This window comes from Peromyscus leucopus, chromosome 10 (assembly GCF_004664715.2).
Source record: "Peromyscus leucopus breed LL Stock chromosome 10, UCI_PerLeu_2.1, whole genome shotgun sequence".
Taxonomy (NCBI): Eukaryota; Metazoa; Chordata; class Mammalia; order Rodentia; family Cricetidae; genus Peromyscus; species Peromyscus leucopus.
Genome location: NC_051071.1, coordinates 72,811,182 through 72,834,075, shown reverse-complemented (window position 1 = coordinate 72,834,075; position 22,894 = coordinate 72,811,182). Strand labels below are relative to the sequence as shown.

The following is a 22,894-nucleotide window of genomic DNA, read 5'->3' as shown; positions in this document are numbered from 1 at the left end:
TTAGTTAATATTTCAGGAACTCAAAAGCCTGCCTGCACTATCGGAAACAAGAGATGGAGCATAGCGTGGTCCCTGGCCACCAGGTCTTTCTGTTTTATATGGGATCAGCTTGTGCTTCATGTACTTTAATACTTGTACCATATTTAAGAAGAGGATGTTCTTGTGGAGAACAATGTTTGAGGGTCACCTAATTCTAAAGTCTCTTTGTTATTGCAGTGCACAAGTAATTGCCCGTACCTGCGTGTGCATCCTTTTTAACCTGTAAAAGTGAAATGATAATACTTCTTCTTCTTCTTGACAACACAAAACTATGAGAAAATATAAAGGAAAATAGGAAACATAATATGGCACCTGGAAACTATTGCTTCAGACATGGTTGAAATTGACTGTCAGGAGAAAGAGCTAGAACTGTAAAGGTTTGAAAATTTCCAAATGAACAGTGCTTGTGAGCAGCTAGGAAAGGTCCATAGAGACAGCAGAGCTCAGATGCACGGTCCTTAGGGCGTGTGTGTGTGTGTGTGTGTGTGTGTGTGTGTGTGTGTGTGTGTGTGACTGACATGCGTGCCTATGTGTGAGCATGAGAAAGCTGGAGTTCAATGTCAGGGTTTTTCTGTCTCTTTCCACCTTGCTTTTGGAGACAAGATCTCTTACTAAATTTGGAGTACAGTGATTTGCTGAGATTGACTTGGCAGTGAGTTGCAGGGATTCTCTTGTGTCCACCTCTCCAGGACTAAGATTACAGGAACCCACTACTACCACATCCAGGTTTTTACCTGACTGCTAGCGCTCTGAACCCGAACTTAGGTTTTCATGTGTGAGTGACTTCCTGATTCCTGATTCTTCTCCTCACTCGCTGTGAAGGGTTTTTTATATATATATATGTGTGTGTGTGTGTGTGTGTGTGTGTGTGTGTGTGTGTGTGTGTGTGTAAAAATAAGCTGATTACTGTTGGGAAATAAAAAGTCAGTTTTCTCTAAGAGTGTTGCTTCTGGCAAATTGGTCTCATTCTTATAGAAGGCCACACATCCAGGAATCTATGGGCAACAAAAATGGATGACAGGTGAAGGAAGGGAATACAAGGCTACAAGGTTGGGTGGGTAGGGAAAAGGTCATAGATGAGGGAGAGAGGTGGAGAGGGGTCAATATGATCAAAGCACATTGTACAAAATTCTCAAAAAAAAATATTTTCCCAGAAAACATTTCATTTGAGAGCTATCAAAAAATGAGAAAATGACAGTCTCAGTTAAATCTAGAAATAACCTTTTAGCTCAAGATTCTTCCATATTTTAGCAAGAGTCTGTGTTTTATTTTGATAAAGAACTGTGCCATTTGGGTCCTTCAGTAGATACAATGTTGTGGAATCAAAGCTGAAATCAACTTCTTCCTATTCCTAAGGCTACCACTGTTATAAAACAGTTCACTGCCTTTGTCAGGGGAAGCGTGCCCCACTTCCCATCATAGTGGTTGTAGTCTGCAAAACACAAGTACTACTAGATTTTTCTGACCTCCAAAATGTGTTGGGGATGGTGACTTTGAATTAAGTAAAAATATTTTGGAATTGGAATTTTTCAAGTAGAAATTGACAGACAACTTCTGACTGTAACAGTCTCCTTAAAAATACATATTCTTAGAATTCCAATTACAGTGGCAGGTATGGAAGTGCATACTTGTGATCCCAACATTCAAGAGGCCCAGGCAGGAGAATTGCTATAACTTTAAAACCAGACCAGTCTACATAGTGAGTTTCAGGCAAGTCAGGGTCATGGAACAGTATTCTCTCAAAATCAAAAGCAAAACCAGAGGAGAAAAATACTATTTCCAATTATGGTACTTTAGTGCTCACCCTGGAGTCATTCTAGAGATGGATAATTTGCATTCTCCTGATACTGCATTGATGAAGGTCTAATAGAAGAATTCTACTGTGTGACTGTGAGCCTAGGTACCTTGCTTGCTACTCAAACACAGTGATAAGTTGTTAGAGTAAGGAAAAAAAATTATTCAGAAATTTAACCAAACCAAGAAAACAGAGGCTCTGTCATAGTCACTTGTTACATTACTTTGTCCATGACAAAACACAGCAGCAGACAGGCAGGCACGACACTGAAGCAGTAGCTGAGAGCTCACAACCATGAGGCAGGGAGAGAGATAACTGGGAATGGTACATGCCTTTTGGAAGCTCAAAACCTGCCCCCAATGACACACCTCTTCTACAAAGGCCACACCTCCCCATCCTTCCCAGACAGTTCCATTAACGGGGGACCTAGCACTCAAACACACAAGCCTATGGAGTGCCATTCTTTTTTTTAATGTGTTCCTTTTAGCATAAACATTGCTTTATTGGGATATTTTTAAGTATTTCATGGAATGAAGCAGATTTTATCTGTGTGTTTTGTATAGGAAGCATTCATTAATTTATATATATATATATATATATATATATATATATATATATATTTTATTTTACAATACCATTCAGTCCTACATATCAGCCATGGGTTCCCCTATTCTCCCCTCTCCCACCCCCTCCCCTTACCTCCAGCCTACCCCCCATTCCCACCTCCTCCAGGACAAGTCCTCCCCCGAGGACTGCAATCAACCTGGTAGATTCAGTCCAGGCAGGTCCAGTCCCTTCCTCCCAGACTGAGCCAAGTGTCCCTGCATAAGCTCCAGGTTTCAAACAGCCAACTCATGCAATGAGCACAGGACTTGGTCCCACTGCCTAGTTGCCTCCCAAACTGATCAAGCCAATCAACTGTCTCACCTATTCAGAGGGCCTGATCCAGCTGGGGGCCCCTCAACCTTTGGTTCATAGTTCATGTGTTTCCATTCATTTGGCTATTTTTTTCAATAATTGAGTAAAACTGAAATTTATTATAAGCCACAGTCGTCCTAGGGACCTCCATGCTATATATATAGCCTCTATGGTTCTATGGGTTGTGGTCTGATTGTTCTTTATTTTATATCTAGAATCCACCTATGAGTGAGTACATACCATAACTGTCTTTCTGGGTTTGGGTTACCTCACTCGGGATGATTTTTTCTAGTTCCATCCATTTGCCTGCAAATTTCATGCTTTCATTGTTTTTCTCTGCTGAGTAGTACTCCATTGTGTATATGTACCACATTTTTTTCATCCATTCTTCCGTTGATGAGCATCTAGGTTTTTTCCAGGTTCCTAGATCTATAGTAATAAAAACAGCTTGGTACTGGTATAAAAACCGACATACAGACCAATGGAATCGAATTGAAGACCCTGACATTAATCCATGCACATATGAACACCTGGTTTTTGACAAAGGAGCCAAAACTATACAATGGAGAAAAGAAAGTATCTTCAACATATGGTGCTGGCATAACTGGATGTCAATATGTAAAAGATTACAAATAGATCCATATCTGTCACCATGCACAAAACTCAAGTCCAAGTGGATCAAAGACCATAAATCCAGTTACACTAAACTTAATAGAAAAGAAAATAGGAAGCACTCTTGAACGCATTGGCACCAGAGACCATTTCCTAAATAAAACACCAACAGCACAGACCCTGAGCACAACAATTAATAAATGGGACCTCTCGAAACTGAGAAGCTTTTGCAGGGCAAAAGACACAGTCAATAAGACACAAAGACAGCCAACAGAATGGGAAAAGATCTTCACCAACCCCACATCTGACAGAGGATTGATCTCCACAATATATAAAGAACTCATGAAACTAGACATCAAAGTACTGAACAGTCCAATTAAAAAATGGGCTAAAGAGATAAACAGAGAATTCACAAAACAAGAACTACAAATGGCTGAAAGACATTTAAAGAAATGCTCAACATCCTTAATCATCAGAGAAATGCAAATCAAAATGACTCTGAGATACCACCTTACACCTGTTAGAATGGCTGCGATCAAAAACACCAATAACAACCAATGTTGGAGAGGATGTGGAGCAAAGGGAACACTCCTCCACTGTTGGTGGGAATGTAAACTTGTACAACCACTGTGGAAATCAGTATGGCGGTTTCTCAGAAAATTAGGAATCAAACTACCTCAAGACCCAGCCATCCCACTCTTGGGCATATACCCAAGGAATGCTGATTCATACCATAAAGATACATGCTCAGCTATGTTCATAGCAGCACTATTTGGAGTGCCATTCTTATTCAAACTACCACGGGCCTTCTTAAAACAACATCATCTTATTATTTTTTAATTTTTTTTTGTAGGTGCAAGCACCCAACTTATCTAGGGAGTTGTAGAGAAGGTGGGCAGCAGAGGGGTTACACACTCAGGATAATCTGCTCTTCTGGTGGGCAGACTGCCTATACACTGCATCACAGGGTAGTCCATGTTCTGTAAACTTAAAGAAATTTTACTGAGGAGGATTTTTGGAATTACTGTCGGTTTTGTGTCTTTTCCAGATAATAACTGCTTCTCCAGTTATCATCAGTACACAAAGATCTTCTTTTCACTGGAGAAAAGGGTAGACAGCACATAGCCACTTTTTCCCAGAATTCCAAGGGAGAAAAAGACAAGCAACATTCTTCCAGAGGACAGGGGAGCAAGTGTTCCACAGTGAAGTCTTTTAACCCTTTAGTGACAGCAGTCAGATAAGTCCTGTATGGTAGCAGAGCTAGAGAGGATCAGCTGAAAGAAAGAGGAACATGATGGTCCACTTAGGCCTTCCATCCGTGACACCATTTCAAAGTATCACTACGGACGAATCAAATTCCTTCTTCTTTATGTTTTGTTTGGGTTTCAGCTGAACAAGAAACTGATAAACTACATGAGATAGAAAACTGAGTTACTCTCGTAGCCTAAGCACTTAAGCAACTGCGTCTTCACTGCGTCTGGCGGATGGCTTCAAGGATGATTCTCAACTCATTCTTTCTTAAGCTCCTGCTTCGCAGGGGTCATTGTCACCAGCTACTTGCATAGAGCTTATAAGAAGTTGGCAGAATAACACATTCTTTTTTTTTTTTTTTATAAAAGGAAGTATTTATTTGGGGGCTTGCTTATAATTTTAGAGGGTTAGTCCATGACCATCATGGCAGGAGGTATAGGCATGACACTGGAGTTGAGAACTTTACATCTTGATCCATAGGCAACAGAGAGAGACTGGGCCTGACATGGGCTTTTGAAACCTCAATGCTGCCCATTCCCAGTAACATACTTCCTCCAACAAGGCCATGCCTCCTAATCCTTCTCAAACAGTTCCACTCCCTGGTGACTAAGCTTTCACATCTATAAGCCCATGGAGAACATTCTTTCTCTTCTAGTGCTTTCTGTAGGGCTGGATTTGTGAATAAGTATTGTTTAAATCTGGTTTTGTCTTGGAATGTCTTGTTCACTCCATCTATGATGACTGAAAGTTTTTCTGGGTATATTAGTCTATGCTGGTACCCATGGTCTCTTAGCATCTGCATTACATCTGTCCAGGTCCTTTGGGCTTTCCAAGTCTCCATTGAGAAATCGGGTGTTATTCTGATGGGTTTGCCTTTATAAGTCACTTGGCCTTTTCCCTCTGCTGCTCTTAATATTCTTTCTTTATTCTGTATGTTTAGTTGTTTAATTATTATGTGGCAAGGGGACCTTTTGGGGGGACCTAGTCTGTTTGGTGCTCTCTAGGCTTCTTGTATCTTCATAGGCATTTCCTTCTTTAAGTTGGGAAAGTTTTCTTCTATGATCTTGTTGAATATATTTTCTGTGCCTTTGAGTTGGTATTCTCCTCTATCCCTATTATTCTTAGGTTTGGTCTTTTCATGGTGTTCCAGTTTTTTTGGACATTTTGTGTTATGACTTTTTGGCATTGGTATTTTCTTTATATATATATATATATATATATATATATATATATATATATATATATAATTTTACAATACCATTCAGTTCTACATATCAGCCATGGGTTCCCCTATTCTCCCCCCTCCCACCCCCTCCCCTTACCCCCAGCCTACCCTCCATTACATTCTTATTTTCCTCAAAGGGAAACAGGATGCAGAGACTAATTCTGAGAAACATGGCCCTGTAATTTATTACTATCTTGTTTAGTGAGCCACTTTAACTAAAAAAAAAAAATCACAGTTTAATGCAACTTTCTATCACCATATTTCCAATCTCACTGAACTACAGTGTCTAAGCAAAAAATTGTACGTACTTATTATATACAACTTGCTATTTCATATAGGCATAAGAATTTGTTTCCTTTTTCAAATTTCTAACTGTTGGATATTGGCAGAATTTAACCTTAAAGTTGAACTTTCACAAAATTCAGCTTATGTTATATAATGGTGCACTATAGTCTTATTTTTCATTTTTACTTGTCTTTTGAGAAAGGGTCCATCTAGGGATTTTCCTGTCTTTGCCTCCAGAGTGTTGGGATTACAAGCATGCACTACTGCGTCCAGCTTATATATATATATTTTAAGACACAGCATTTAATTAGTTAGTAACATGTCTGAGAAGTACTTTAAACACAATTTATTTTGGAGATTTTCAAAGTCTTTTCATCCTAAACTCTTTGAGAAAAATAGGCTTATCTGAAATCTTAAGTAAACAAAAGAAACAAAAGTAGACATGTTTTGGTTGAGACAGAGTGTTATGCCTAGGGCACCTATCTACTTATTCCCTCTTCTTGTCCTAAAGTGAAATCTGAGAGGATTTACCTGGGACTCTTTGAAAACCACAATTCTGCATTAGTGGAAACTATTTGTGGAATTTATTCATCCACTATTTTTGTCTGACACAATGAGTAAGAAATTATCCAACTAATTAAATACATTTTATATCAAATGTATATGAGAGAGCCAGTGTCCTGTGTGATCAACTATCTAGAATCCATCCATGGTCAGTGGCCTCTGGTAGCCTCTGATTATTGCAATGTATCTGGAGAACATCAAGTCATCACTCTTTTTCTGTTTGGCTTTGAACAATGTGTTCATCATCAGAGAAAATAACTTTCTAAATATGTAAGTCTAGTTAGATTATATAAACAAGTTCAATTTCCACATCAGCAATCATATCTTCAAATATTAGCTCATAATTTCTCATCTACATTCACATTTTTATCTGAAAGAATAACAATTGGGCATTAGACCGATATGTATTTTTCTAATTCTAAGACTAAGAAAGTTTTTTTTTAAAAAGCATATTTCTAGTTTTTAAATGAGTGGGCTTTTCTAATTTAAAAAAAAATTGAGACCTTCTTCCTGCTGAAATTAAAATGATATAAGGATATACAAGGGGAAGAAATGAATCCATTTTCTGAGACTGACTACTGAAAATATACTAGCATTATTTTCATACCTGGCAGTGACTTTATCAATTCATTTCAACTCAATGTGGCATGAATTTTGAAAGATTTTATCGATGTGGTGGAGGATTTGAGCAGCGATCCATGATTTTGCTTCTGTGTGTTGCAATAACCTGCACTATTTTTACTTTTTTATTCATTTATCTCTTTTCATTATTTTACAGTTTTATTAGTTACCATTATTTATTTACCTTTAATACAGTGTCAAAGAGTGTGCCAAGAGCTGGTCATACCACTGTGACTAAGACATGATCTTCTTCAAAACATAATTCCAAAGTAAAAGAAATTAATTGAAAATTATTAATATAGTGGGACAAATGATTTAAGAAAATATACAATTCTTTAAGAGTCTATAAGAGTTAGCTCATCTGGTCTTGTTGCATCAAAAAATAATCCCTGAAATGATAGAGAAGAGAGGCCATGAATCACAAGAAGAGCAGGAATGTGAAGGCATCATTTCCTACAAATAAAAAATGTCTTCTTGGCTATAATATAGACTTGGGACCTGAGTGTGTGGGAAAGAGATGTGATTAATAGTCATCAGTGGCCAGAATCACTGGAAAGATGTTTACTCTATTTGGAGGGCGACCATGGGCTCACACATTTCTGGAAGACCATTTGATATCCAGTGAAGAAAACAGATTGTAGAGGGACAAGACTGGAACAAGGAAATGATGTGGGAGCTGCTCTAGACCTTCAGATGAGGAAAATGGCTATTTAAATGAGAGTAATGGTAGCATGGTAGAGATTTCTGAAACATCTGTGTTTGTTTCAGAAATAAGTAAATGAATTTTCTTTTCTCATAATTATTTGTTGGAACAAGACTCAACCTACTACATTTTCTTTGTCTTCATAGCAACCCCAAGTACCAAAGCAGCCTCTAATGTGATGGAGTGCGTGTTTATTCTTGTCAATGGTGGATGTGATGTTTATATGGAAACATGGAAACCTCCATCCTAAAGAATGAATGACTAGTTGTGGTGCATTAATCCTTGCACACCATAGTATGTAGTCACTCTAGAAAGGTAGACATCAAACGTGTCTCCACCAAACAGGCCACTGTTTATCTGGCTAAAGGGAGTTGTCTTTCTGATGAGAACTCCATGGTAACAACACAACACTGTTAGATTACCTACAACTGCGAAAACAATAACCTTGGTGGGGCCTCCTAGAATAACTAGATAACTACCAATTGTGAGTCCATGGGGCTGATGCTGTCAACCTTTTATAGTTTAGTAAACAATGTATAGTCACATATACAATGGCTGGACTAAGCAATGTGTCAGTACAAAAGGAAAAAAACAAAAAAAAATGAATAGTGGTCAGGTTTAAAAAGTAACAAATCTGATGTCTGCATTGCAGTATTCTGTAGGATCCTCTGTGTCAAAAACCAGGCAGACGTTTCTTATAAATGGTTTCTTCTTTTTCAGATTGTGGCAAACGAGCTATCCCATTAATTGCAAACAGAATAGTATCTGGAAACCCTGCAGCTAGGGGTGCCTGGCCTTGGCAAGTTTCTCTTCAGCGCAGCAACATCCATCAGTGTGGGGGCACCTTGATTGGTAACATGTGGGTTGTCACTGCAGCACACTGTTTTAGAACGTAAGTTATGGAACGTAAGTCAGTCCCCATTTTGCTGACAACCATGAGTATTTCCATACGCTGAATACTTGTTGAGGTCTCAAATATGAAGTAAAAAAAAAAAGAAAAATATTTCTGATCCTTTTCTACAATAATGTTCTACTTGCATACTTAAAGTTTGGTTGGAATAAAGGAGTGCTAAACAATATTCCAGTATTCATTAATTAAGTCTTTAAAGTTTTAACTAAAGAAGTTACAACAAAGCAGAAGTCACTGTAACACAACACATGTACTAATAAATCCAGCTGTTTGTTAAATAATATTCTCCATTTAACATTAGCGCCTGTTTCCATCAAGCCCTTGGTCAGTCTCATGGTGGTGCTGATAAACTGAAGCTGAAATCTTCAAGGAGGCAGGAAATGGGTAAAGGTTGTTGAGAACTTCTCAGGTCAAATTTATAGTGCTGTCATCGAATCAATCACCAAAGTTTGACTATGATTCACATAACATCTTTAAAAATCAGGATATATAACATGTGAGACCTAAGCTGGTCAGATCTTATCTGGGAGAGTAAACTCTGAACTAGGTGACACAGTTAAACTGACCTTGACAAAATGGAATATTCTTAGAGAGTCTCAGATGGCATGGAGCAGGCAGTAAACTGTTTGCCTTGCCACTCGACGGGCAGGCCACCAAGCAGCAGCACCCACATCACTAGGGAATTGTTCAGAAATGAAAATGGTTCAATGCTATCCCAGAGCTTCAGACTCAGGTGCTGAGTCTGAGTGAAAGCCCCTAATCATTTGTGCGCACATTCATATTTGAGAAACGTTGGCCTACATGATGAAATCTTATTCTGAGAAATCTCTAATGCAGATAATAGGGTTGTATTAACTGATCTGAAGTCCTGTCATGTCTTTGGGAAAGACATAGGGAGTCAAGAAAGAACTTGTCAGCAGGCAAAGCTGCCGAAAGATGAAGGGGATGCCAAGATGAACAAAGGGATTCTAAAGTGGATCATGCCTCCTTCTGCAGGAGGGATCACGCCGAGGCAATGAAGGGCTGACAGAGCTTTTGTGTCAACAACTAGCATAATTATTAAGCTCTGTGGTGCTACAGGCACTTGATTAGATGCTTGAGATTTCTTTCTATAATTCTCACAACCCCTCTCTTCATATAAACCCTGATGGGGAAGCCCTTTCACTGAGAGGTGAATACAGAAGTACTCAAAAGTACAGATTTATAAAAAGAACAAACAAACAAACAAAAACCAAACCGACCAAACAAACAAAATTCCCAAATAGCATGTTTCATATTATTTCAATTTAATATTGAGTTAACACAGGATTCATTATGTGGAAGACTGGTGTGTCTGAAAGGGATGTTCTAGCATCAAAAGACATACATATGTAAATAAGGCTACATAACTCCCAGTTTTAAAACTTCAAAAGCATCCCAGTATCCCTTAAATAAAGCATAAGCACCTTCTCTCTCCCAGTAAGACACTAGTACCCACCTAACTCTTCAGCATCATCTTCCCCTATTCTTCCTCAGGTGTCTTAAACTGAATCCCACCTGGCCCAAGGCCCTCAGATGCTTCCCTGGAAATCTCTCTTCCTTATTGTCTCGTAGCTGACAACTCTCCATCAACCTAAACGTATTATACTAAAATAACAATAACAAAAAAGCCTTCCATAACCCCACGCCACTAGTACATTATGCACTATCCTATTTTATTTTATTAATACTCTTTAGAATTCTTGTTATTTATCAACATTTTAATTTATTTTTATACTTCTCTGTCCTCAAACATAAAACTTGTGTGAACTGAAAATGTATGTCTTGTGTGCTTCTTTATTCCTAGCACTTCAATAACATTAGACATACACATGATTAATAAGTATTTGCTGAAGGAATAAGTGAATAATATTGTATATGCCTTACACTTCTGAAACTCAATAATTAAATATTAAATACACCTCCAATATACTATTTGTACATATTTCATACTTAAATCATGGGCAATAGGCTTTTAAATGAAACTATAATTTCAACCAAGTATTATCAAGAGTGATATTTTCTCTTGAATTAACCTAAATGCATGTAGTTAACTAATGTAAATAATGTAATTAATGGACACTGTATAGCTCATGTATGCTGCTAATCTTTTCCAGTAATGCAAACCCGCGTCAATGGACTCTTAGCTTTGGAACAACAATAAACCCTCCCTTAATGAAAAGAGATGTCCGAAGAATTATTATGCACGAGAGGTATCGGCCCCCAGCAAGAGACCATGACATTGCTCTTGTGCAGTTTTCTCCAAAAGTCACCTATTCAGATGAAGTACGCCGAATTTGTTTGCCAGAAGCCTCTGCATCATTTCCCCCAAATTCAACTTTCTTCATCACAGGATTTGGAGCACTTTACTATACTGGTGAGTAGTATTGGTGAGTACCTCCGAACAGCCAACAGACAGCTTAGCCCTTTCGCAGAGTAATTTGATCACTTGTATTATGTTGCCAGCCCTTTCCCCAAAGCTCATTTTGGTTATTTAGGGCTCTTGTTCTATAAAGTACAGAAATCCAACACAAAACAAAAACAAAACAAATTTGGCCCTTGAAATTCAGGTGTCCTGTGTGAGAAATCTTGTAGTCAGTGTTTTCCATTGGGACCATGGGCTCCCCTAAAATGACATGGAGACTTACTAATTATAAAGCTTGGCCAATAGCTTAGGCTTGTTTCTAACTGGCTCTTGTAACTTAACCTATATTTTTTAATCTACATTCTTCCGTGCGCTCACTACTTCATCTCCATTTTGAGTATCTTCCTTCATCTACATATGGGTGGTAACTCCACCTTTCTTTTTCTCCCAAGACCTGGCTGTCCCCAGAAGTCCCATCTAACCTCTTTTTCTGCCTAGTTATTGGTCATTAAGCTTTCCATTAAACCATTTAGAAGGAGTTTTGGCAAAGACACATCTTCACAGTATACAAAAAGATTATTTCACATTTCCCCCCTTTTGTCTGAATAAAAAAGAAAGGCTTTAACTCTAACACAGTAAAACTATATACACTAAGAACAATTATCAAGTAAGAAACACATTTACAATGGTTAGTCCATTTTCATTTGGCAAATTTAGAGAAACTAATCCATTATCTATCTTATCTTAGTGAGTTCAAAGTTTTATACTTAGACCAGTTTCTATCATACCATGTATTACCATCCTAAAAGTATCTTTTTAGACTTTAAAACATCTTTTTAGATAAACAAGTTAAAGCTTTTTTGTTTCTCAACCTTATAAACTTTACATCTCTTATGGAAACTTCTTTTCTGAATTTGGTAACAAGGAAAACTGTAAAACTGTAACTATCTGGTCTTCCATTCCCATCAGTGACCCAAATGGATGAAATATTACTTGAGTAAAGAGGAAATGCAGAGAAAACAACTTCCAAAACTATAGAAATGATAGAGGCATCTGTCTGCCTGGACAGTCACTCCAAGGTTCATTGTCAATGTTGGGGCATTCATCTTTGTCCTGTAGGCCTAGAATGTCTGACAGACTTTTCTATGAAGCAGGAATTTTGAAGGACTGTTTGTCATACCTTCTCTTGGAAAAGTTTGGCAGTTGCCTTCTTTTGTGTCCTGCTTGTCCAATTTGGACAGCATATTGTTAGCACTGAAGTAAGATCAGTTTCTTGCCCAAATGGCTAGCTTCTGCCACATTGAAAGCAAACTCTATATGGAGGTTCTTCAATGCCTGTCATCCTTTTTTGAAGTAAATTGGTGTTGCCAGGGGCTGATGTGTCTCACTGTCATGAAAAGCCTTGTTATTTAAACATTTTAAATGTCATATTCTGTAGGTCTTTGAAGTGTTTGAAGATCACCTATCTATTTAAAATATATCTTCATATGACCTTGAAAACATACCTAACAACAATAAGTTTAATTGCTATAGGTGACTAACTATTAACCTGTATTTCTTTATTATCCTAAATAGCTTCTAAGGACTAAAACTTTACATTACATTTTAAAATGAGCTACTTAGGTACACCTTATATAAGAAATAGAAACATACAATACAATATAACAAAAATATCCTGAAATTTGTATCAATATACAAAAATCCATATCAATGTAAATTATTTGAGAGTAGTGCTTTTCAAAAGTAGACTCCACAATTCAATCTTTTATCCCATTATTTCTATACTATATCCCCCTTTTCTCTTCAGATAGAGATCCCTGAATCTAATCTCCTTTGTTCAGTTTTTTTTTTTTTCTGGCCAGGACCAATAACAATTTGTAACTAACCCCCATAAACAATAACAAACCCACCGAATGACCAAAAATCACCCACCACATCTCTTGGGAATGTGGGCGTTGTTTTCTCTAGACTGCTTCCTGATGCCTGGGGGCTCTGGAATCTTTGGAGAACCTTGAGAAAATTAGGATAATGGTCAAGTCCTGGCTAGAAGAGTCTGTGAGGCTGGACCATCTCATTCAGCAGATTTGAAGCTGTTCTGGGTACAGATCTCTGAGGAAACTGCAACAGAGGCACTCTGAGAGGCTGGGTCACCTGGGCCACCCATTTTCACTGGTATATGGTCCCTTTGCTCTGAAAACACATAAACATTCAAAGGTTATGAACATATCTGCGTTAACACAACTGTGGATTGTGAATTGTACATAAGCCAGCCAAAGATGATTTTTTGTTTGTTTGTTTTATGTTTGGGCAAGTAAAACATATGTCACCTGTCTTAGAGTTTTTCTAGGTTTATTTCTTTCTGTCTGTAGCCAAGATACTCAGGAGTTTTCCCCTGGTCAAATCTGACCCCTATTAACCTGGAAGGAATCAACAGCTTTTCATTTCCTATGGAAACAAAAGCACAACCTCTCCTCCACGGCAACACATTTTCCATTCTGAACTTCCACTCTGAAGTCAAGACATCTCTAAAGTATCTAGGCTGGTTTCATTCAGCAGTCCCTTTCACAATCCAATGTCTCCCAGCAGCTATTGTTCTCTCTTTTTCAGCATTCAAAAAATTTTAAATTAACAAAGTAGCATATAAATTCCAAAGTCCCTGTGTTATAATATTTCCCATCCTTACGTGGCTTATTATTTTTTTTAAATTACTTTACTTCTCTCTTTAAAGACTTTATTATTTTTAAGCTTGTTTTTATGACTGTGTTTGTCCTTTTTTCCCCCTCACTTAAACCTACACACATTGTTAAACACACTGTTACCTGTTTAAAGGGTTTTTTTTTTCATCTGAACCTGCATTACTGCATATCTGTAACTTTTTTTGTCTGTATGAGCAAAACCTTAAACCATCACACAGCTTAGCTCATGGCACACTGGAAGCTCAAGCCCACAGGCGGTGTGTCTCGGTTCCATGGCCCACCTGAGAGACTGCAGGACGAGGAAGCCATGTTTGGTTCTGTTTTTATGTGTTTGGAATCTTTTTTTTTTTTTTTTTTTAAAGCTTTCTCAGGTCTTATGTAGGAATACATGCCCCACACTGGGCATCATTTGTAGTAAGTGTTCTTCATTGGGACTGCTGTCTCCCCAGTAATGATATGGAGACTTATTATTAACTATAAAAGCTTGGCCAATAGCTTAGACTTGTTTCTAGCTAGCTCTTATAACTTAAATTAACTCATATTTTTTAATCTACATTATTCCACATGCTTGTTACCTCATCTTCACTTTGTCCATCCTCCTTTTCTCCTCATCTAGATGGCGACTCCACCTTTCTTTTTCTCCTGAGACCTCTCTGTCCTCAGAAGTCCTGCCTAACCTCTTTTCCTGCCTAGCTATTGACCATTCAACTCTTTATTAAGCCAATCAGAAGGTGCTTTGACAAAGACACATCTTCACAGTGTACAAAAAGATTATTCCACAACAAAATCTCTCTTAGATATAGATAACGTACAGAGTTTAAATGATGTTGCTGAATCCTGGACCTCGACATCTTTGTGCCTGTATGTCCTGTTTTCCCCAGGTTACCATCACCAGTGGAAACTCTAGCTCCACCTAATGGCAGAAGTAGTTGACAGGAGGTCCTAGAATACTGGATTGACCAATATTTTTATGCCTGTGCAGTTAATTTTACTTTAGTATTAAAGAAGCTAATTTAATGGTGGTTAAGAATAAAACCAGTATAGAAATGAATTGTCAAAACATGCTTACCCTCTCTAAGCTGATTCAACTTTATTATTAACTTTTAATGACTTTGCTGAATGTTTTCAGTCTTTCTCAGGCATATATAACAATCTCTGGAAGGTTTGACTGTCGACTTGAGGAAATGCAAAATGGGCTTTTGAAAATGGCAACATCTGCCTGGTGGTGGTGGTGGTGCACGCCTATAATCCCAGCACTCGAGAGGCAGAGCCAGGCAGATCTCTGTGAGTTCAAGGCCAGCCTGGGCTACAGAGTGAGTTCCAGGAAAGGCACAAAGCTGCACAGAGAAACCCTGTCTCAAAAAACCAAAAAAAAAAAAAAAAAAAAAGGCAACATTCATTCGAAGCAGCCTGTACTCTAGACACACAAAAAAATGTCCAGGAATAAGCCTCTAATCTCATGTTCCACCAAGGAACTGGGAAAGCACGCAAGCATCACTTGGAACAGGCTTTGTAGATCCTAGACTTACCTCAGATGTTCACTCTGCTCAGTTCCATCTTAGACATGCTGAAGACATTGCTTTCTCCATGGTCATATAACTGACTAAGAACCTATCGTTTCTTAGTTCCAGCAGGGTAGTTGGAACACAATATCACACTATGGTTGCACTGTATCTGATGGACTCTCTCTGCGATATATTTCTGGAAGGCACATCATGAATTCCCCTTGATGCAAGAAAAATCTGGTTCTGGCAACAGTTTGAGGTTGGAACAGATATATACCTGACAGAATACATTGTGAATAACAATAAGTTTAGACATTTATAAAACACTGTCTTTAACGCAGTAGACCACACATTAACCACAAGAGCCTGTGGCTTATTCTCCAAGGAAGTCCATATTCATTTATGGAAAGTAAGCATTAGTGAATATGGAATAATTGAGACCATACACTGTATGTTCTATGGCCATATGAACTCAAACTGGAAAACAACAGCAAAGAGATAACAGGAAAATGTCTATGTGCCTAGAAATTCAGGAACACGCACCTAGATAAATGAAACTTCTGGGGCAAATCTCTTAAAAGTATCTGGAACTGAATTAAACCTGAATACTGAACAGAGTGTATCTGTGCTTATGTCAGAAAAGAAGCTCTCTATAAACTAAAACTAAGATAAGAAAAATAAATCTTAAACAAGCAGAAGGAAGGAATAATAAAGACAAAAAAGTAAATAAAATGGGCAAATATGAATGAAGTTCTTTGATATAAATCAATAGTCTTTAAAAAGCCAGTAGGTGTTCCTAAAGTAGTTGGGATATAGTTAGGGATTTGGGGGTATAAATTTTGGAGCTATGCTTTTCATAATTTTATTACAGTTTCCCAAGTAGTTTTCTATAAAAACAATGAACTTGTCTACCACCTAGAAATGATCAGTTTTCATATTCACCAGCCCTCGCCAGAACTAGATACCATTTTTTAAAATTCATAATACAGTAAGAATACATATGTATACATAGACACATACATATATTATTAATTTAATTTTGGGGTCAGAAGTTCTGATGGTCATTGGGTTTTCTTCTCTGAGTCTTTCAGAACTGCAGTCTGGGTGTGGCCTCACCTGTGGCTCAGGATTCTCTTCCCAGTTGTCTGGTTGCTGGTAGAATTCTGTTTCTTGCAGCTATACAGCATGCTTCCTCAGCATCCTCAAGAAAATGTGTCCAAGCACGAGGAAATTCTAAATCTTACCTGATTTGGCTAGGTCTGCCTTGGATAATCTCCCCTTTGACTATGCCAAAGTCAATCAGATTAAATATATTATTTTATATAAAAAATTTCCCAGCACTTTACCGTATAACTTAAACCTAATCATGGAAATGATTCCCATCACATTCACAGAGTCCAACCCACACTTAGGGAAAGAAGAATAACAAAAGAATGTTGGGCACTGTGCTAGAGTTCTGCCGACCAGAGTGCATGATTTCCATCTACTCCATGATTGAGAAAAACAGTTCCGGAATGTTTGTGATACTCTTGGCTTTTCTGTTTCTGCCTGTCATACAGGCCTAGCTTAGGATCTGGATGCTTAACTTTATTTAAAACAAATTTGTTTATAAGACATTAAATTGTCATGTAATGCAATTATATACATGAAAGCTCTTTGCAAATGCACAGGACTGGATAAAGATATGTAGTTTAAGTGGTGCTTTATCAAACCAAGAAACAATACCATATTTATCATACCAAGAAACAAGACCAAACTAAACACGTAACGTTTGTGGGAACAATCTAGAATACATAAACACAAAGTTTATTTTTTTAAAAAAATAATATGCATTCTTTTTTTAAAAAAAGTTTGGAGGGCTCAAGAAGTTAACAGCACTGACAACTTTTCCAAAGGACCCAGGGTCAGTTCCCAACACCCATATGATGGTTCACAATCATATATAATTCCAGTTCCAGGGGATCCAACTCTTTTGAACTCCACAGACATTGCAAAGAGTGTGTGGTGCACAAACATACATGAATGCAAAATGTCTATAGACATAAAATAAAAATAAAAATTAATAAAAATAAATGTACTATATTGAAAGTAAAACTTTAAGGATTTTCTGAAAAGGAAGCCAAATGGTCACCTGCTTATACAAGTATTTATTCAAATTGGTAATACAACAACCGTCATTAAATGCATCAGGTTTTGTGTTTTGTTTTTGTTTTGAGACAGGGTCTCCCTGTGTAGCACTGTATGTCTATGTTGACCAAACCAGGCTCAAACTTGCAGAGACACATGTGCCTCTGCCTCTCAAACATGGGGGTTAAAGGCATGTGCCAGATTTTAGTTAGACTGTTTTTCTCTAGGACTGTTCAGGCTAACCGTAGTCTGTATGAACAACTTTAGAATGGAGAAGATTAGAAAAGAACTTATTCGCTTCAGTCCACCTAAGAACACTTGTTGAAAATTCTGAGACCGCTTTGTTTTTTCTTAAGGGGAATCCCAAAATGAGCTCCGAGAAGCACGTGTAGAGCTCATAAGCAATGATGTCTGCAAACAACCGCAGGTGTATGGCAACGACATAAAGCGTGGGATGTTCTGTGCCGGATATCTGGAAGGAAAGTACGATGCCTGCAGGGTAGGTTGGAGAGAGAAAGAAAAAAAAAAAAAAAAAACGAAGTCACTAACTCAAAAGCGTTTCACTCAGCCCAGGAATGCTCTGTGTTCTTTTTTCTAGCGCAGGACACAGACATACCGACCTCTCCAAAGGTGTAAACATCATAGCACATACTTTTAAATGTTTTTAATTAAACAACTTGAAACAAGCGAAGGATTTCTTTGATGCTATCAAACACAAAATTTCAGTGTCTTAATAACCAGGAACTCATAGGACAACAGGAAACTCACGTCTTCTTACACAACAGCTTCGTGTATTTAAGGGCAGCAACTGTGTACAGTGAACTGTGATGCTCTAAGAATGTAATGGAAAAGAAACAGCTTTCTTTCCCTTCAAGGAAACATTGTTGGTCCAAGCATCAGGGAGATGATGCTTCAAAGAAAACTAAAGAATAAGTAGCACTTACCCATTTACAGAATTAGAAGAGGGAATAGTTAACTGTGATGGTGTATATATTTGTATTTATTACCAACTACTGTAATTCATAGTTGGTAGCACCTACCAAGGCACAAACAGAATGACAGGTGGTAGGACTATTTAGTGGTGCAAAGTTTGATTAGGTTATACTGTCAACATCCTGCAGTTCTTCATGGTGTCTCCCTCAGTCTTCCAGAACCCATATGGAATGTACATTTTCTGATGAAGGTCTGAATATGTTTCTTTCCATACACAATCTTTTTTTTTTTTTTGACATGAGACTCTCAAAATTTTCAAGGATGTGAATCTACACATTAAAACCATGAGACTATTAGTGGCATGGGACACCTTAAAGCCCTGCCCACAGGCCAACAAATTACACAATGAGTAACATCTGTGGAAAGAGCACAGAATTTTATAACACATAGGTTGGTTGAGTCAGAGCAGGATCTAACACACAACCAATCTCAGTTGCCAAGAGTGTGGAAGGAGACAGCCAGAACTTAAGGATCCAAGCAAGAAATGTGTAGAAGTGATCAGAAGGTATGGAGCACATAGGGGATGATAATACTGATATCAGTGGACAGATTTGTGGTCCAGAGGATTCATTGGGATGGGAAGGAAAGAAATATATATATATATAAAAAAACCTACTCATAGAAAAAGTCACTAGGGTAGTGGTTCAAGTGATGGTGACTTGGGTACACAATCAGGGCTTCAGAGAAACTAATAAAACTGAATTAAAAGTACCAACATCAATCTGGATTTCTTACATCATCACATGTTCATCTAGAATTCAATAAATTCCCCTAATGAAGATAGAGGAGAGAGAAAGGGAGAAGGGGAGAAGGAGCTAGGAAGGGGGAAGAGAGAGAGACAGAAAGAGATGGAGAGAGGAGAGAGGGATGGAAGGAGGGGGGAGAGAGAAACAAAGAGAAAACAAGAGAGAGCAGCAGCATTGCTAGAGTCTAAGAGAGCAAGAGTGAGAATGAGAATTCCTCCACCAAACATCTAGGTGGGTAAGATTCAAGTACAAATAAAAAAAATTGCTGGTGAGAAGCTCAAAAGAAAAAAAAAGTCTTCACAACTTCATGCAGATTTGTAATTTTGTTTCTGGTTGTCACTCAGTCAAGAGTTTGATAAAACAGATTGGGGTTGCTAACCGCTATCGGGCACTGAGGAAGAGCTCTCTCAAGTTGATTTCAATCACTGCAGAACACACTGGGTGGAAGAAGCCATCTCCATTTCACAACCACTTACAGAGGAAAAATTAGTTTTCTCCAGAAGAGTCTCAAAGGGCACACACCACACTTAAGAATAGGCCTCATGCCCAGCAATAGATGGCCAACACAAAACGAACTAAATTGTGATTTTGGAGAGTTTTGGTATGTTTTTTGTCTCATATTGCTTTGCTTAGACTTTTTTTTTAACCATACTGGTTTTTTGCTTGCATATTATGGTTTTTGCTTATACGTCATGTATATTTTACGTTTCTATGGGTTTTGTTCATGTAGGTGTGTGGGTCACCGCGTGCACGTGCGTGTGCATGTGTGTGTGTGTGTGTGTGTGTGTTTCTAGTGGTTTTTTCCTTTGTTTTTATGTTTGTTCATTTTGTTTTATTTTTGTTTATCTCTTTTATTTGCCTATTTGTTTCCTGAAGACAGAGAGAAAGAAAGCTTGGAGTTAGAAGGGTAGGGGTGTGGGGAGGATCTGGGAGGAGATGAAACAGGAAAACAAACCATGATCAGAATGTATTTATTGTATGAAAAAAAAATTTGTTTTCAATGAAAACAAAAAGAAATCAGTGGGTGGGTTCAGGCATCACCTTTCTGGAGAACTTGACTCATTCAAAAGTAATATTTACAAAACAAGCATCACTGTTAATTAACACGATGTAGAGCTCATTAAGCTCTGGTGAGGAAAAGTTGCAGAGGAGATAAATAGTTAAATATCCACTACCGTGACAGAAAAATAATATGAGCAGTCTTAATTTTTTTTTAAAAAAAGGCAATTTGAGTACTTGATAAGGAGTTAGAAACAATAAGAAACATTTAAGCCATGAAGTGCTACCCCGAGGAAACAGACTAGATGAGATGTGTACTTCAGTTTTTTTTCTTTTTAATGCTATGTTTTTTACTCAAAATCAAAATTTAGTAGAAAAATGTGTAGCTTTACCTTGATTCCCAACTCTGTTTTATTTATTCATTCAGTAACGGTAATCTATACATACACTAATAATAAAGTAAGTGGTTCATCAAACTTTTGTAAATAATGAACTGCTTAGCTAATTGTTTTTCTGTTGTTTGTTTTCAGGGTGACTCTGGGGGACCATTAGTTGTAAAAGACAATAAAGACACATGGTATCTCCTTGGAATTGTGAGTTGGGGAGATAATTGTGGTCAAAAGAACAAACCTGGAGTCTACACACAAGTGACTTATTACCGACACTGGATTGCTTCAAGAACGGGTCTCTAAGTTGCTACAGATACTAAACAAAACAGCAGCATGCAGGTCATATGTATATAATGGTTCAGACATTCATTGGGTGGCATTGGTACAATGAAGAAAGATTAAATAACTGGACCTAGCAACATGGAATGTGTGACTTATTTCAGAATCACTTACTTGTGAAGTAATGGGTTATTTTATCATTGAGAAAATGCAGCAAAGGTATTCATAGCTTTAAACCAAGTAAATTGGATTGTACACAAGATGCATTGTTTAGTTTTGAAGATAGCCTGGAAGACTTTTAGAGTGTGTTTTTTCCTGGGTGCTCCCTCAAAATGGTGAAAACCATTTTGAATTCTCAGAAGTCTCAAGGTGCTTGAACAATTACCTGTGATATCCAGAGCTCACAAACATCTTTTAGTCCTCTTTACTTTCCTTCTATATTTTCATAAGTTTTCCATTACAGGAAATAAGTTTGCTACTTCTAAGTGCATATAAGAGAATTGTATGAAAGATTATATGGAGTCATCAAAGTTTGGTGGCAAACTAAAGCAAAGGCGATCTAACCTCTGCAGGGAAACTTTTCTGATTTTTCTATGATTTAAACACACACACACCCATGTGAACAACGGTCACATCACCACCCCATGGCATAGATATATGTAAGAGAATTAGTGATTAATGTCTTATATAAAGTAATTGTTTAATCAATGTGTAACTTTTGTCATGAAAAATTGAGAGGGGATGATAACTTTGTGAGCTTTCTGTCCCAGAATATGTGTACAAGAATTTGACATTTCTAATGTGCATTTACATATTTTGGTCACCAGAGGGAGATTTTGCCCAGTATTGTCTTAGGTCAAATGCCGGAACACAACTGAGATTTTAACATGGAGAAAAACAAAAAACCATTTTGTTTCTTCAGGGAACAGAAATTTTTGTTGTCTTTATTTCTACCACCAAGTTCCTCCTAAGGCTCATGCTTGGAATATTATATATATATATCCTCCCTAAAACAAACAAGCAAGCAAACAAACAAAAACCCATGCAGGCATCCAGAGAGTGAGGCCTCAGCGCCCATAATAAAATTAAATAAGGCTTTGTTGGAATATTTCTTGGTTTGTGAGATATCTGGGTTTGCAAGCCAAGATATATAAACAGCTTGACAAAAATATTTGCTATTTGCATCTTTAACTGTCAAATTCACATGTTCCCTTTCCTTAAAAAGTTTGGGCTGTTGTATCCAATGAGACCCATTATATTTTTCACTAAGTGTTATTGTTTTGAACTAGGAAACTTACTGCAATCATTTTAAATAATTCTCTCAGGCAGCTGGCTGTCAATGATCTCAATTCAAAGTAAAGTCGCTACTTCATATATATAAAAATACCCATGTCCACATAAAATTTCTGTATTATAGTGGTGAGTTATGATTTTGCTTCTAATGCTAAGATTCAGAAAGTGGTTGTAGAGTTAGTTGTAAATGATGTGCTCTAAACTGTCTTCTGCAGCATTTCATTTGGGGCTGTATGGGAAAAAATACTGTTTTATCATTTTAAATCTAATAAAGTTGGTGATCAGAGCATTCCATAGACAATATCATGGAGTCTGTGTTCCTGCGGTAGTGTGAGTCTTTTCAACTGTTGTTAAATTACATTCGTTAAAATAAGAAATCTAAGTTCATTCTTAGCTACTCAGGAAGCTTTGTCTCAAACAACAACAAAACCTAACAAAAGAATTATGCTCTTGATGATGGATTGGGCAGGACAAGGAGACTCACATGCAGGCCAGCGGGCACCAACCCAGGCTCTGAGGAGGACATATGGTCCTGCCCAGCACCAAGACTGGACTTAGCAG

At 37.6% G+C, this 22,894-nt stretch overlaps 1 protein-coding gene across 1 annotated transcript in view; it reads left to right on the top strand.

The window, feature by feature from the left end:
• Positions 1-22,614, top strand: part of LOC114689402 (transmembrane protease serine 11A) — a 54,787-nt gene extending 32,173 nt beyond the window's left edge. Inside the window, exons 6-9 of the mRNA XM_037209125.1 lie at positions 8,734-8,905; positions 11,059-11,318; positions 17,991-18,133; positions 20,903-22,614. Coding sequence (XP_037065020.1) covers positions 8,734-8,905; positions 11,059-11,318; positions 17,991-18,133; positions 20,903-21,064 — 737 coding nt within the window. The 3' untranslated portion in view covers positions 21,065-22,614. The remainder of the gene's footprint in view (positions 1-8,733; positions 8,906-11,058; positions 11,319-17,990; positions 18,134-20,902) is intronic.
• Positions 22,615-22,894: the final 280 nt, after the last annotated feature.